Source organism: Phoca vitulina, unplaced genomic scaffold, assembly GCF_004348235.1.
Source record: "Phoca vitulina isolate PV1807 unplaced genomic scaffold, GSC_HSeal_1.0 scaffold3, whole genome shotgun sequence".
Lineage (NCBI taxonomy): Eukaryota > Metazoa > Chordata > Mammalia > Carnivora > Phocidae > Phoca > Phoca vitulina.
In genome coordinates, this window is record NW_022589706.1 from 83,120,915 (window position 1) to 83,137,711 (window position 16,797).

Below are 16,797 nucleotides of genomic sequence, written 5' to 3' on the forward strand. Positions count from 1 at the left end.
ATCAGCATTTCTAGAGTTCTTGTCATGTTTAAAAAGAGACAGAATTTCAAAAGAATTATACCAATTTCTGATCCTACCAGCAATTCATTGCAGGTTCTTTGTTTTTGTTTTGTTTTTAGAGAGAGAGCATGTGAGAGGCAGGGTGGGGGGGTCGGGGTGGAGAGAATCCAAGTAGGCTCCTTGCTCAGTGCGGGGCCCTACACAGGGCTCAATCCCACGACCCTGAGATCATGACCCAAGGCCAAAATCAAGAGTTGGACGCCTGACTGAGCCACCCAGGCGCCCCCCCATTGCAGTTTTTATGCTCCTTTTCAATTATAGCTTAAATTATAATTTACTGGACTTTGTTTCAAGGTCACTTTCTAGTGTTCTTATCCAGCCATGACAATAGGGTAGAAGTTGGTGTGTTAATCTGTCAATGAGACATTCTGTAGGAAGTTTTTGTTATTAGTAATTGGGAGATACTTGGTCACAGGAACTCTTTTGCCTAGGATATGTCAGAGGAGGTGTGGGGGAAATCAGCTCCAAATAGGAAGTAAGGAAATGAGTTCTGGCTATGAGACAGGCCGTAGCAATTTTATCCCTTCCTTGTGTTTCCTTTCCGGCCCATTTTCCACTTGCCCTGTGGATAGCCCAGCCAAAGTGATTCTCTGTTCCCAAACTGTCTCTTTCCATGCTCTCCCTGTTGCATTTAAGGGTGGACTTTCCCGGTGGGGGTCCTGAAATCACCTGGCTTTAACGTAAAGAATGTGAGAATGAAAAGCTGACTTCATGCACAAAGAAAGTGGAGAGCCAAGGCCCCATGTGGAAGCCTGGATTAAAGAATCATAATTATATTTTCTATATTCTTTATATAGAATTTGTGTATATTTATGTGATAATTATATATTTGTTTACATGTAATAGTTTGAGCTAAATGAATATCTGACCTTTTTCACATGCTAAGTTTTCGTTGTGATTATGTTTCTGTTGTTATGGTAGAAATGTTCCAGCCTAGGTAGTCCCCAGACTTCCAGCACTGGGTTGCTGGGTCACCACGCCTACCCCCAGTGCCTACAGTTTGGTTCCCCATCCAAATACTCAGGGCTGTCCTGCTTTTGATAACAAGGATCAGTGCTCCCCTCCAGTGCCTCTTTGCACTCCCCAAGCTATAAACTGCCCTTACACAGATCAAAATTTACTTTGGGTCCCTAAGAGCCATTTAAGTGCAGCCCTGATGTCTATGCTTTTCCATATTTTTTTTCTCTTTTAAGGCTTCATTGTAAAAACTCTTACTCTTTTTCTTTTTTTTTTTTAAAGATTTTATTTATTTGTCAGAGAGAGAGAAAGAACAAGCAGGGGAAGCAGTAGGCAGAGGGAGAATCAGGCTCCCCGCTGAGCAGGGAGTCCGACGCGGGGTTCGATCCCAAGACCCTGGGATCATGACCTGAGCCGAACGAAGGCAGATGCTTAACAGACTGAGCCACCCAGGCATCCCTCTTACTCTTTTTCTGCTATCACTTTTTTCCACCCCCCCAAACTCTTCCCTCTTTTTCTAATTATCTCCTGGAGGGACAGCTTAGGTATGTTGGAAATTGTTAAAATGGCATTGTTAGACTCGGGTTTTTAATCTTTTAAGTTACTTTTTTTGCTGCCTTTCCCCCAAAGTGTGCTAATCCTTGTGTTGGATTGGGTTTGGAAATCTGGGTCCCTCTTCAAGGACCCAAAATTGGGAAACATGAATCATCATTATTAGGTTTTTTGCAGGAATAAAATCCTAGATTAGGAGCATTGGTCAAGTAAGTGCTTTTGAGAAACAAATAATGTATTTAAATACAACATGGCAGCTTAAATTCTGAGAGAAACTAGAGCCAAATATAGTGACCTTAATGACTTTGGAGAAAGTATTGCTTTTTATAGCCTCTGACCAGAAAGCAGGGGCTTGTTCGGCCAGTCGTGCAAAAGAACATTGTTGTGGTTGGCATAAGAAAATGAGAAATGTAGGCTTTATACAGACCTTTCTGGGTCTTCCCTGGTCTCTTTCCTTCCCTATTTTTTCCTTGCCTTATAGTGAAAACCTTGCTCTGCCTTGAGGAACCCAGGTGGGCTGGAGCACAGGACTTTAAAACACAAAGACATGCCTTGCCTTCATGCTCCCCACGCACCTTTGCCCTCTACCGAGGCCTATATAACGCCACACCTAAATCGCAAGAAGCAGATGGGGCAAACCTGCTGGAGGTGCAGATTCTAGAAGCTTCCTTCTCTTTAATTTTTCAGTGGTTAATTCTTGCTACAAGGAAGTGCCCGTACCCCTAAATCTCTCAGATTGTACGTATTAAGCTGTTTCTTGAACTCGTTTGTTGGCGCAGCACTAACCAGAAATACAATAACCATTGTATTTTAAATACATATCAAAACTAGACTTTAGACCTCTTCAAGGAAATTGTATTGGAGTGTGTCTGGGTGTCGTTTCTACAACAGCACTGGGCATTGAGTAAGCCTCCCGTTCTTCGGCATCTGCCCTCTGCTGTAACCACAGGATGTCCTAACTGCAAGTTCCTGGTTAAATGCTTCTCCGAAAGCTTCACCTTTGCCTCCACTCTATAGCAAGATCAGTTAACTCCCTTCTGGCGTTCTTGCTTGCAGGTGATTTCACTCAAGTCTCAAAGCAGTAATATTCTAGTAAACAGCGAGCTAGTTGAAACAGCAAGCGAAGTTTCAAGATGTTGTTTTTAAATACCCATTTAAATAGGCTATGAAATTGTATAAAATATCCCCACAGTTTGGTCACCATGTGGTAGAGGGAGAAATCAATAGGTGTATTTCTTTTTCTTTTTTTTTTTTAAGATTTTACTTATTTATTTGAGAGAGAACGAAAGCAAGAGAGCTCACAGAGGGAGAGGGAGAAGCAGACTCGCCACTGAGCAGAGAGCCTGACTCGGGACTCGATCCCAGGACCCTGATATCATGACCTGAGCTGAAGGCAGATGCTTAACTATCTGAGCCACCCAGAAACCTCGATAGGTGTATTTCTAAGTAATCTGAAGGACATGGAATAAAGGAGCTTTATTAGAGAATTATAAAATTATTTTTAAGGAACTGTTCTTTTTTTCCTTCTCATTTTTTATCATGGTTTTGCAGTAATCAGAAATGCTTCCAAATCTAAAAACATTTTTGTTTTTGTGATGAGGAAATATACTGTTGACTGTGATCTATTTACTTAATTAGAAGTAGGTCTTCTAATACCACTAGAATATGTTGTGTGTTTTGGAGAGTATGTGAAACTGTTCAACCAAGCTTCTGCTTTTCTTTTAGACCTGCCACCGGTTCTTAGGAGAAAATATAAGCTCCAATATCAGACTTAAATATATTTTTAAAATATTAAATGGAGTTTTTGCGGCTTCCAGAAAAGTCCTCATTTCAATAGGTCATCTGTGCTCCTAGTCCAGAGTAATAAGTACTAAAACCCAAGGGCATCAGTTTCTAAGTATATTAATCTTCGGGGTATATAAGCAAGAATAGGAATGTAGAAGCAGATCATTATCACTGTTGTTTCGTTAGGCTGTAGATTTAACCTTTCTGATAAAGCCCCCAGGGTGTTGATACTAACCAAGTTCTGGCTGTTTTTGTTTGACCATTAAACAGGGAGCAGGTACTGCTGGTTGGAGGGGGGTAGGGGCAGCGGGAATGATGCTAGTGACCAAACATCTATTCTAATTATGGCATAATTACAGTTCAGATTATCAAGAGCACACATGGCTGTTTAAACAAGAGGGGCCTTCTTTTGCTCACGCGCTAAAGTAGATAAGCATTTTTGACACAAAGGCAAGACTTCAACCCAGCTTATTCTCCGAGACCTTGGGTATATCATACTTCACTGGCAGTGAGTTCAGAAAAGACGAGTGGGAAGTAGAAAATTCTAGCCTCGTGTACAGAATACCGAAAACTACAGATAAAGGAAGAAGACAAGATCAAGGGAGTCCCTCTATCCCCACCCTCGAGAAACTCTCTAAGCTTTCCTAGATGTATCTAGAATGGAGGTGAGGAAAGGGGCTTAGGGCAAGCACAAGCCAGCCTTTGGGCAAAGTGCTTGATGTGTCCCCAACTCTACCCCTTAACTCTAGAATGTCTGATTTAGAGTATATCTAAAGGAAGTTAAAGAGGTATTTTAAATATTCCCTAGTCTGTGACCTCGTTTTATAGTCCTTTTCTATCTGCAGGTTCCCGGTCAGTCAATCTGTCTGTGTACCTATGTATCTAGTGTGTCTGTCTAACCTGTCTACACCCTCATTCACTTATTCATTTATTTGCCTCACCACATGTTCCACATTGTACCATGGATGGTCACCTTGTCTTTCCCTGTGACTCCAGCTGAGTCCCCTCCTCCTATTGGAGAACCTCAGTCCCCAATCCCAGGGTGGCGGTTTTGTCTTTCCAAAAGACACTGGAATCAGATCTGATCATCAGAATTCTGCAGCCGTTGCAATAAAAAGAATAGCAGCTTGGGGGCACGTAGGTGGCTCAGTTAAGCGTCCCACTCTTGGCTTCAGCTCAGGTCTTGATCTCAGGGACATGAGATCGAGCCCCACATTAGGCTCTGAACTCAGTGCCGAGTATGTTGAGATTCTCTCTGCCCCTCTCCCAGTGCTTGCTTGCACTCTCTCTCCCTCTCTCTCAAATAAATAAATAAATAAATCTTAAAAAAAAAAAAAAAAAAGAATAGCAGTTAGAAAATAGAAGCCAGATTTTTAAAACATGCTGTGGAACATTTTGCAAGTCAGATCTTAGGGAAGGTACTTTATTGTATCAAACTTAAGTCAGAAACAATACAGGCTGAGTACTACCCCCCTCTCATGCTGCATTATGGCCTGGAGATTATCCCTTCTTGTGAAATACTCCCAGTCCCACGATTTATTGTTTTCCAATTTACACAGCTAATATTTGCTCTGTGTAAATAAGTATTCCTCTCAACAAGTATTAAATTGTCTACCTCACCACTTAAAGTGACCTTTTTTATGTGTGTGTGAGAAAGAAACGGACCATCTGGTGTTTTCTTTGAATACAACTCAGTAAATTTTGATTATGTTAGAGAAAATCCATCTTTTTTGGTCACTTCATATTATTTAGTTACAAGGGTTTTTTTTGAGCATAGTTTGCACAAATTTTCTTAAGCGGTTTGATTTTCATTGGTTGGTTCTTGATGTTGTCTGTAGAAAACCTAGAAATGTGTATTGCAGAATCACTGCTAAAGAAGTGCTCAGCTGATGAGTACTGTACTTGACAGGGATACATGAGCATGGAATATATAACAGAGTGTGGACTAGTCCTTGGTTTTCTGGTTCCTTAGAAACAACTTACCTCGAGGCTGTATTTTTTTTTTTTTAAGAAGCTTAATGGGGTTATTACTCACATAGTATAAAATTCATTTAAAGGCACAATTAAATGATTTTTAGTAAATTTACAGAATTGTGAACCGTCATCCCTGTCTAATTTAGGACCTTTCCATCCGCCCAAAAGAAACTTCCAGCCCATTGGCAGTCACTCTGCATTCCCACCAGCATTCCCAGGCAACCACTGCTGTAGGCTGGAGCTTTCTCTTATAACAACTGGATACGGGACTAATGTCCAACCTTCCCTAATAAGGGATAGTAAATCAGTACCAGAAATCAAAACATCTGTCCTCTACCCAAGCATCTCTCTCCCAAAATTCAGAAGTTCGGTTTTATCTTTTAAATTAAAAAAATTCTTTTTCCAATCCATTCCCAGAGTGTTGTCACCCTACAAAGCCTGCCCATTTCCCTAGTTTGAAGTCTGTCATCATACCTATACAGATGTGAGATCTAGTGGCGGAATAAAAACTTATTAGAAAGGTCTGACAAGCACTCATGTTACTTTTGTTGGGAAAGTCTTTCACAAAAATACATGATAATTTGTTAGTAAGCTATAGACTTTTTTCAGTTTTCAAGAACTCGTTAATAAAAATATTTAGCAAATTTTGTGAGTGCTTGAAATAGAACCCCATGACTGATAATGATGCCCTCGTTATCTGCAAGCATATTATTACTTACTCATTTTAGGTGAGGAGTTTTATAAGAAAGCTAAGCTCTAAGATTGTTAATTAAGAAGATTGTTAATTAGATAAGTATTTTTTTCTGAGAACTATGCATGGCTGTTTTATTCTACAACTTTTTAATGGCTTTGTGGTGTCATCTGAGTTTTTTTTAAGTTTGAGAAAGCTTTTATGTCTGTTAAGAAACTTATCAGGTGTTTGTTTCCATTGCTTTTCAATTCAATAAACTTGTTTCAAGACCTAGTTTTTCCTAAGCCTTTAAGCTCCATGTATAAATTTCTTTTATTCATAATTCCAACTTGTAAATGTTAAACACATTTTCTTTCGTTGATGTCTAACTTCTTTCTTCAAAAGATACCTCTTTATAAACATTAAAATCCATATTTAAACTTAGATAAATTTCCTTAATTTTTAAACTATATTTACATATTTAATATGTCTTCTGAACCACTCCAGTGCACAACGAGGCTGGCATTCAGCAAGCAGGGCATTTCTGAGCCCTCCAACGGGAGCTCGTGTCTATACTCAGTCTCTGTCCAGGATGCCGTCAGCGAGCTTTGGGTCAGGACTGCCCAGGAGATGCGTGCGTCATGAGTTTCACACTTGTACCTTTTCTGATAGCCTTGACTATCTGTCATGTGGCCCCTTTCCCATTTTTTAAAAACCATAACCTCTGACGTGAATTATTGAGATTCCTCATCTATTCAGATCTAAGTTTGTATTTAATTGGATAATGCATCCTTCTTATGTAGTATTTATATACTTGTCTCATACTTTTATAGTTACTATATCAAAACACAGTATTTTATAATGTTACGATAACCATGATTCATTTAACTAATTCCCTGTTGTTGAATATTAGATCATTTTCACTTTTCTCTTATAAATGACTGTTGAAAACATACTTGTAGAAATATTTTGTGTACGTTCGTATTTCCTTTGGATGAACTCAGAATAACTGGGTGCTATTACCCCATTATTACTTAATGTAATATAGCCTAATACCTACCAGTGTGAACCTTGGAATCATTTTGTCAAATTACAGGTAAAATCCTATTGAGATTATTAAGGGGAAATGACTAATGTATGTATGAACATGGTGATATCAAACCCTTTACGAAATAGAGGTGATGGAAACAAAACAGCAGCTAATAGTGTGTTTTCTTGTATTTTGACAAAAAAGATTCTAAAGTTCATTTAGGGATAGAAAGAAAGAGGAGTAACAGTGGAAGACTTTTTCCACTAGATATTGGTACACATATGACGTGTGACTGGTATTGAAGAATGTGGCTCTATTTAGGTACTTCTGTTCCCTTTATTGAATACTTTCTCCCCCCAAAACCAAGTGGCTATTGATCTGCATCAAATTCCTTTTTGACCTCACTCAAGATAATCATCTTTTCTATTTACATATGTTTGTGTTTTATTACAGCCCTTTGCTAATTGGAAACCTTCCTTGCATTTCTGGACTACATCATCCTTTGCCCCCCCCAAAACCTAACAATATCAGTGTATTAACAGTTTCAGAGTTTTTGCACTTGCCTTCAAAGGAAGATTAGACTATAGAGGTCTTTAACTTTTAAAATATTCTCTAGGTTAGCTTCTGATATTTTGCAATGTAAGAGGACTTGGAAAGCTTTTCATCTGCCTTGTGCTCTGGCATTAGTACCTTAAACAAATGAACTAATGGGATTGCTATCCATCGAGAGAAACTATTGTGGCTGTTGTCACTTTCCCAGATACTTACTGGTAGGAAAGGATCACCACAGGAATGAATATGTTGTAATCGTCATCTTGATGACAAGCGTTGTATCCCAAGATTGGTGGACACAGGATAGTGTGCTTTGTATATTCAGTCTTCTTAATGAAATCCCAAGGAAAATATCAATCTTGCTACTAATGACGATAAATGGGCACTCATAAAGTGCTCTTACTCCCAGGAGCACAAAGCTCTTTGTGATTAATTATTTCAGTCATCCTCACAGTTGTCCCATGAGGTGGGTAGCTGAGTGCTTCCTCTTAGGGAAAAAGAAACAAACAAACAAACAACAACCAAACAGGTAACTAATTGGATTTTCTTCTGTTCTACATTCTGTGTTCTAGAACTGGATAGCTACCTTATAAAAACTGTCAGTATGTCCCCCAGTGGACCTGGGCTTCAAAAATCTCAAGCTTCTTTCACATACGGACACCAGGCTAGGAGCAGATGTGGAGTAGTAAAGTTGGAGGGAATTTTGATGCATTTGGTAAGATGCTATGTGTGGATTAGCCTAGACTTGGGGAAGAGAGGCAATGGCCGAGTTAGTGTTTTGGCATCTCTGTTAGAAGTGGTAATCCATGGTGTCAAAGGTTTGTTTTTGCAAATATCTTACTGACGCACCTCTTCTCTATACTTACTCTTCCCACAACATTGTGCGAGGGTCCTACAAAGAGTATCTGTCAATCCTGGTTTCCCGAGAGGGGCACTGGTCCTTTCTCATCCTGCTCTAGTGTATTCGTGTCTGTGGCTTTTCACAGGGACCAGAGAAAGGTGCAATGTCTGCTTCTCAGTGATACCTCTTAGCCCGTCTCCATCCTCCAGTGACCCTCCATTTCTCTCCAGGCCAACTTTCCTCATGCTTTCTCTTCCCCAGAAAAGGACAGTACGTCTCTGTAGACACATCTTGTTAGGGGAGCAGGGATACAACTAAAAGTACACTTGTTTTGTTTTGTTTTGTTTCACTAAAAGATTTATTTGAGAGAGAGAGGGAAAAAATGAGCAGGAGGGGCAGAGGGAGGGAGAGAGAATCGTAAGCAGATTCCACACTGAGTGAGGACCTGACTCGGGGCTCGATCTCAGGATCCTGAGATCACAACCTGAAGCGAAATCAAGAGTCAGATGCTTAACCGACTGCACCCCCCCCCCAGGTGCCCCTAAAACTACATTTTTATCTAGTGATCATTCCCCAGTAGATTTTTGTCACTTGAGTTCTGTCTCTTCAGTTAGACTGCAAGCTCTTTGGATGAATGCTCAGGTCAGCCGTGTTTTTTAAATTCCCTTTAATTGCCTCCCCATTGCTCCCTCAGCGCTGGGGTGTTCAGGTGCACAAGAAACACTTATGGTCGCTCTGTTTGCCATACATACTCTCAACAAATATTGCCTGTACTTACTGACTCTGCCATTTTAACTTTTCCCCCTTTTCTTTCGTTAAATAAAGGCTTCCTTTCCCCCTTTTTCTTTCATTAAATAAAAGCTTGCTTTGAATTCCCCCCCCCCCCATTTTTTCTTGAAGTTCCCCTGAAAGGGAGGCCTTTAAAATGTGAAGAATTATGCTTTAAGTTGTGCAGTGTACTCAGGGCGGGGACTAATTATGAGGTTTGAAAACTCCTTCAGGTGGCTGGGTTCTGCAGCACGACTAAAATACTGCTTTCCTAAATTGAGAACAGCTGGGGCCGTGTTGCTAACCAGTATAAAAGAGTTGGTGCTTGGTGCTCTGTGTTGCGAAGAAGTCTTGGCTCTCCGGAGCTTGTGGAGCTTAAGCCAAAGGCACCCTTCCCTCATCCGTGTCGTGGTGGTGAGTGCCGGGAGCTGGTCCTCTGGGTGTCAGTTTCTACTGCCTGGTAGATCTTGCAGTGCTTGTCTCAAAATGTTGTTCCGTACTAATTTACCATGCGAATTGTAGGATTTTACCTTTTGAGTAACAAGTAGAATGCGTTCCCTCAACGTGACGTAGCTAAGGCTTTGTGTGTCTTTTCACCATATTATTTTGAAGGCTGTCAGCTTTCCTGGTGTAGGGTGTGCATCTCTACATATCGAAGGATAAACTGAGGCGGTGCCGATTTTAAGTATCTTGAATGTGTGGTTCTTGAATCTGTCCTGCAAAGTGGTCACTTAAAAAGACTCCAGTTTTTTAAGGAGGAAATAAAAAATGGACTCATCGACAAATGGAGAGAGTAACAGTTACTCAGTGCATGTGAGCAACTCATCCCAGTTTTGTGTTCTTGCAGGTTCATAGAAAAGCTGCAGCCCTAGGAAAGAGTGATGTGAGCTCTGGAGAGGTTCTAAGTTATTATGACTTCATGGTTGGCAACAAGTAATAGTGTCTGATGAGGGGTTTGCAAAGTTGGGTCCTGACTTTTATTTAAAGAAATTTTAAAGGAATTGATTATTAAAATGGTCCTATTTATACTAACATCGGCTCAAAAGGAGACAAGAATCCCAAGATAAAACAACTCCATATTTTGCAAATAAACTCCATCTCAACAGCATTAACCATGTTCTGACGATATATTTCTAAAGCAAACGGCTTTGGTATTTGCTTCCTTATTTTGATAATGTTTTTGTTTTGGATGGTTGACAATTGGACAAGCACAGCGTCTGAACATAGTTTTTGTTTCCTTTTTGCAGGTGGGATAGTAACACCTCTGGGAGAAAGAAAATTGGCTCCCTCTCTTGAAAGTGGCGAGTGTACCCCAGGCGCCTGCATGGGGGGAACAGTACTCAGATGGCTACCTTCTACGTTTTGTGCTAGGAAACAAAATCAGTTATAGGAATCCATGTTGATCTTGGAAATAGAAGGCTTTAAAAAAGTTAAGTTTGCACAAAAAACACGAACTTTGCCATCTCCCTTTTGATCTGAAGACTGGGGGACAATGGATATTATAGAGACAGCAAAACTTGAAGAACATATGGAAAATCAAACCAATGATCCTGCAAATACTTACACGAGACCTGCCGAGCCTGTCGAAGAAGAAAACAAAAATGGCAACAGTAAACCTAAGAGCTTATCCAATGGGTTGCGAAAGGGCACCAAAAAGTACCCGGACTATATCCAGATTGCTATGCCCACTGAATCCAGGAACAAATTTCCCCTGGAGTGGTGGAAAACAGGCATTGCCTTCGTGTACGCCCTTTTCAACCTCGTCCTAACCACCGTCATGATCACAGTTGTACACGAAAGGGTGCCTCCCAAGGAGCTCAGCCCCCCACTACCAGACAAGTTTTTTGATTACGTTGATCGGGTAAAATGGGCATTTTCTGTATCAGAAATAAATGGGATTATATTGGTTGGATTATGGATCACCCAGTGGCTGTTTCTGAGATACAAGTAAGTAGGTCTGCTCATGGGGGGTGTGTGTGTGGGGGGGGGGCTTGCCCTGAGTTTGTGTTTATGCGGGTTGATGTGTAATTGAAACGGTCTTCCTCGGTTTTGTCTGATGAATTTAGTCCGATCCAGGCATTTGATGACAGGAAGCAACAGAAGGATCGACCGTGTTGAATAAACATTTATTGAGCAACTGTGTATGAGAGGTAACCGTGAGGACTCTACAGATGTACTGTGGTTGGTGATTCAGAGTTGATGAATTTAAGGTGCAGTTCCTGATTTCAAGCAACTTGGTGCTATGGTATCTGCATGATAAATCAAGAGGCTTAGAAAGGAATAACATTCACCTCATCATGCTTTTGTTGTTTTAGGCTTTTAACAGGTGGGGAATGGCGTCGCCGGGGAACTTTTTCTGTTGCTCATAGCGTGATGACTGTATTGGTCTAGAGTCCATAGCATTCTTTGAGGTTTGCTTCTATTCAGGAGTTCGCAAATTTTACATTTCTTTTTCTGTTGCCTGTTGGCAATGGAGTCACAGGAGTTTAAGAAACGGCATTTAGGCGTGGGTCCGTGCAGTTTGGGTTTTAGGTTTCTCAAGTAACCGTGCTGTCCGGTTTCCCCGTGGCACCACAAGGGAGCCCTTAGTTCATTCAGTCTCCCTGTTCTGGAATGGGGGCAGTCAGGAAGTAGTAAAGCCACGTACTTTTGCTTTAAAGACACTTAAAAATAGGACATAGCTCTGAAGTGGTTATTTTTGCTTCCCTGTGAAATCTGACTGCTAGTCCATAAAAACAGGGCCCCGGCAATTCCCTTTTCATCTCATGTCTCCTTCAGATGTTTTGTTCTCTACTAAGATTCTAGCAATTAAATCACTAAAATAGAAGTTGGATCAAAACCTTGCCCATAAACGGAGGCTTTTGAAAATGTAATGTGTACTAACTTAGTCGATACTGTTCAAAAATTCACAAATGGGATTTCTGCATTAATGCCACAAGATCATGTTTAGAAGAGAGAATTTACGCTATACTGTTCTTTCATTTGCTTGTTGCTTTGAGAGGAGAATTCAATCTCTCTTTGCTCAAGAGTTCCCCCAAATTCCAAGTTTGTAGTTTTGAAAGCTTGTTCCACAAACTGAAGTCATTCCTAAACATTTTCCTTGGTATGTGTAAGTAAAGGGCAGCTAGCAACGGTCTTTTACTAGAACTGTTTGCTGCCCAAGCTGTTAAGTTACGGTATGCTTTATGCCGAAAGCAAACAATAGGTTTGTTGAACTTTAGCATTGCTCTTTTGGGTGTCTACAATTGACACTGAAAATAAAAGAGCCTGCTTAGGCCAAAGGTGTTTGCTTTCTCCCTTAATTTAGACCAACGTTTTATTCATATATACGTGAAAAGAGACCTTTTCCAGGGTCTGGTAAATAGCTGGCATCTACCGTGCTGCTTAAGCACAGTCTCCATTTATTTGCATCTTTATCTAGAGAGTTGTTATGAACTGCCACTCCATGAGCACCTTAGGCTTTACCATGTCGAAACTCCTGGGGGTGCCTGGTGGCTCAGTCAGTTAAGCAACCAGCTCTTGATTTCAGCTCAGGTCATGATTCCAGGGTCATGAGATCGAGCCCAAGTTGGGCTCTGCGCCGGGCATGGAGCCTGCTTGAGATTCTCTCTCTCCCTCTGCCCCTCCCCCCCAAACAAGCAAACTTGTGGGCACATAGCTGGCCACACATTTTAATGATAATCTACTGTTTTGGTTTTTTTTTAAAGATTTTGTTTATTTATTTGACAGAGAGAGATACACAGCGAGAGAGAGAACACAAGCAGGGGGAGTGGGAGAGGGAGAAGCAGGCTTCCTGCAGAGCAGAGAGCCCGATGTGGCGCTCGATCCCAGGACCCTGGGATCATGACCTGAGCCGAAGGCAGACACTTAACGACTGAGCCACCCAGGCGCCACCAGATAATCTACTGTTTTGATCACAACTCATCATCAGAAACTTGTTGGGGAAATCATACTTTTTTTTTTTTTACTTTTGAGGTAGAATTGTATCATTTTAGTAACTAGTAGAATAATTTTTACAACCTGTTTTGAACATCCTAGCTGAATAAGAAATCCTACTTGCTCTCTCTTGTAAAAGCACCTTCAAAGCTGTGGGAAAAAAATCATTAGCAGTAGTTATTTTTCTAAATAAGGTTGCAGAGTGCACGTTTTACCTTCTAAGTTAATTTTCAGTTCTGAGTACAGCTGAACTCAGAATGCTGGAATGAATATAATTGACTCATAATTCCTGCTTATTACTTCACCTTGTCGAACAGCATGGAGCACCCAGTTCAACACACTTTTTGGGTCTGAGGTTGAAGCAAAGGGTGAATTGTTTTTCACTTAACCAAATGGAGAGACTCAGCACTGATTATCACCCTTTCCTTTTCAGTACTAGAAAAGACAGAGTTAATATAGCAGACCTTTGAAAGAAATGGCCTTGCACTAAATAAATACTTTCATCTAGTTGTCTATTTTTTTTTTTAAGATTTTATTTATTTGAGAGAGAGCGAGTGCACGCAAGAGCAGGGGGGAGCAGCAGGGGGAGAGGGAGAAGCAGACTCCCCACTGAGCAGGGAGATCAACATGGGGCTCGACCCCAGGACCCTGGGATCATGACCTGAGCTGAAGGCAGACACTTAACTGATCCACCCAGGCACCCCTCATTTAATAGTCTAGGTAGCTTTCTACTCTATATTTTGATCCCAGAAGCTCTGGAATATTCTTAAAATAGTTACTGGAAATGGGCAACTAAAATTATATTCGTACATAATTCTGTAAATTAGAAGTCCCAGCAGTTACCTGAATTAGACTTTGATCCACGTCAGACCACAGTCTTGGAGAAAACTAAAAATATGCCACATGCCTGAAACTGCCTAGTTTTCCAGAAGTCTTTGATCGGTATTAGTTTTGAACGTTTGAGAGCTCTGAAAATGAGGGACCTGTAGGAATATAGTTTATGTGTGAGGGAGGTTACAACTAGCAATTCCAGCGGCTTTATGGGCCCCACCCCCTCTGACTCCCCAGAACCCAGAGTTTATAGACCCAGCCCTAATTACACAGCAGAAAACAAGTTGTCATTTTTGCTGGACATCAGGACGCTCAGAACCCTCGAAGCCCATTCAGATAACCCATGAGGCAGCGGCGCAAACAGGCAGAGCCTTTCCCATTGGAGGACAGTGTGCACAAAGTCAAACCTCTGGGAATCACTGCGCTGGAGTGAGGACTCGGGGGTACAGGACAGGTCTCCACCAAGAAATATGAAGTATAAAAGTACTTGTGGGATTTTTTTTTTTTTTTTTGCCTTTTATTTTTTGATCAAGGTTGAATAAAATAAGGGTAAACTAATCAGTTTAGAGCTTCACCCTTAAATGTCCATAAAGGCACAAGGGTACTTTGGACATTTTCAAAATCTAGTTCTCTGAAAATCTGTATAGTCATAGATAGAATAGTCCGTGCCCAAGTTGTGAAAACACTGTTGGATGGTCTCCAAATAAGCCTTGCTTATATAACTCCGGTTAAATCAGTTGCCCCATTTCCCTCTGTGCCCAATTATGTAATATCACCTTAGCTCATTAGTTAATTCCTCTGCGACCGTGGCTCGTTTATACCTTTGATATGTTCTCAAGGGAAGGTTTTATTAATGTAGTGTGTTGACTAGAAACATAGAGCAGTTCATTGAATTCTCTGGCAAAGAGCGCCTTTTTTTAGGAGAGGTTGTTGTCTAGAGCCCTTAGTCTGCTATAACTTCTCCACTCCCCACAGACATTCCTTTTGGGTCCTAACCCTCCTAGATTTATTACAAAAGGTGAACCTTCACTTCTGGAATGTAGGGGTTCACGTAAGCCTGTGTGTGAGCCGTGAAACTGGTCTGTTAATGCCACTCTGTATTAATCATTCTTTATTCTGTTAAACGTTGGTCTGTATTGCATTGGGAGCAGAAACAACGAGTCAACTAGTTTCTCCCTACCCCCGTTTTTCCTTTAGGTCAATAGTAGGACGCAGATTCTTTTTCATCATTGGAACTTTATACCTGTACCGCTGTATTACGATGTACGTCACCACTCTCCCTGTGCCTGGCATGCATTTCCAGTGCGCCCCGAAGGTAAGCGCCTCTGAGTTCGCAGGTAGAGGAGATGAAAAAAGCACTTCGGGAACAGCTGCTCGCTGTACGGCAGGTTCTTCAGACACTCTCAGAGCTGTTAACTGCAGTCTGCTATATTTTTTGTTTCTCTGGATTTGGAGAGAAGACGTTCCAGTATGTTTTCATAAAACGTGTATCTTTGCGCATCAGAAATTGATTTTCTGCTAACCAAAAGTTACAGCGGGGTGTTCAACTCTTCTTTTTTGCCTTCTTTTTTACTTGTCCATGCATTCATTCATCCTACAAGTGTTAAAGCTGCTGTTATGTACCAGGCCGGGCACTATGGCAACAGCAATGACCAAAGCAAAGTTGTTGTTCTTCAAGAATTTATGTTCTATTGAGGGATGACAGCCGAAAACTAAATGCATCACTTGTAACATGATGATAAGTCAGGTCACTATCAGATGAAGAACAGAAAAGCTGAGTAAGGGTAACGGGGACACTGAGGGTAGGTACGACTTCAGAGAGAGAGCAGAGAGGCTTCTGTGGTAGGAAAGCATTGGGGCAAGATAGAGCATGAGGACGTGAGCTGTGTGGATGGGCCACGGAAGTAGCTTAGTCACAGTGGGTTCAAGGGATGGCAGGAGGCCCATGTGGCTGAGTAGAGATGGCACAGGTCATGGGTGCCCCGGGCCCTTTGTGGCCCACTGGAGTGAGGAGAAGTCATTCGATTCAGGATGCGTTCTGAAGGTAAGGCCAACAGGATGTGCTCGTAAGAGAAAGAAGCCAAGGATGACCCCAGAGTTTCTAGCAAATGGAAAGCCAGACTGGCCTTTTGTCGGGATACATTGTGGGAATGAACTCGGAAACGGTCCTAAGCAGGATTTACAGTCTCTCCAGGTAGAGTCATTTCTTGAGAGAGCTGTTAATCATCTTAGACCCCAGTATGCCCTGGTTTATAAAAAAAAAAAAAAAAGGAAACTTACAAATCATGTGCTTTCTGGACGAGGGAATGAAGTCTAACATCATGTTTTACTGAACACTAAGCAGATGTCCAAGGTGGAAGGAAAAATAGAGTGGTTCTGAGGAAGTCAGCAGTCTCCCTCACCAAATATAGGTGTGGTTTGGAGAAGCCTTAATTTTCCAAAGCCATCAAAGCAGAAAGTATCTGTAATTAAAACAGTGTACATATTGAATTTAAACATTGGCCGATTTTTAGTGAAACTAATTTAAGGCATGGGAAAAGTTCAGAAAAGTAATAAACGCTTCTAAGGGGGTTATTGCTATGTGTTAAATGAAGAAGTGGGCACAGAAAAGCAGGCAAGCCCATCCCAGTAATGGATGAGGTTTGCAGAGATGAATTGCTATGATTATAGAAAGACAGTAAATTAAAGATCCTCCTCCCTGGAAGAGCTGCAATTTTCAGAAGCCACATCAGTAAACATACCACCGGCCAACCAAGCTACAAGTCTTCACAACGGGGCTCTGGCGGCTCCTCACTAATCCGCCCCCATGTCAGCTGTCAGGACCTATTCCTGCCGCATGAG

General features: G+C 41.3%; 1 protein-coding gene across 3 annotated transcripts in view; it reads left to right on the top strand.

The window, feature by feature from the left end:
- SGMS2 (sphingomyelin synthase 2) overlaps window positions 1–16,797 on the top strand; it is a 101,683-nt gene that overhangs the window by 70,187 nt on the left and 14,699 nt on the right. For all 3 annotated transcript variants that reach the window (XM_032400966.1, XM_032400967.1, XM_032400968.1), the window contains 2 exons: window positions 10,437–11,136; window positions 15,154–15,271. In XM_032400966.1, the coding sequence (XP_032256857.1) occupies window positions 10,682–11,136; window positions 15,154–15,271 (573 nt within the window). In that variant the 5' untranslated portion in view covers window positions 10,437–10,681. The remainder of the gene's footprint in view (window positions 1–10,436; window positions 11,137–15,153; window positions 15,272–16,797) is intronic.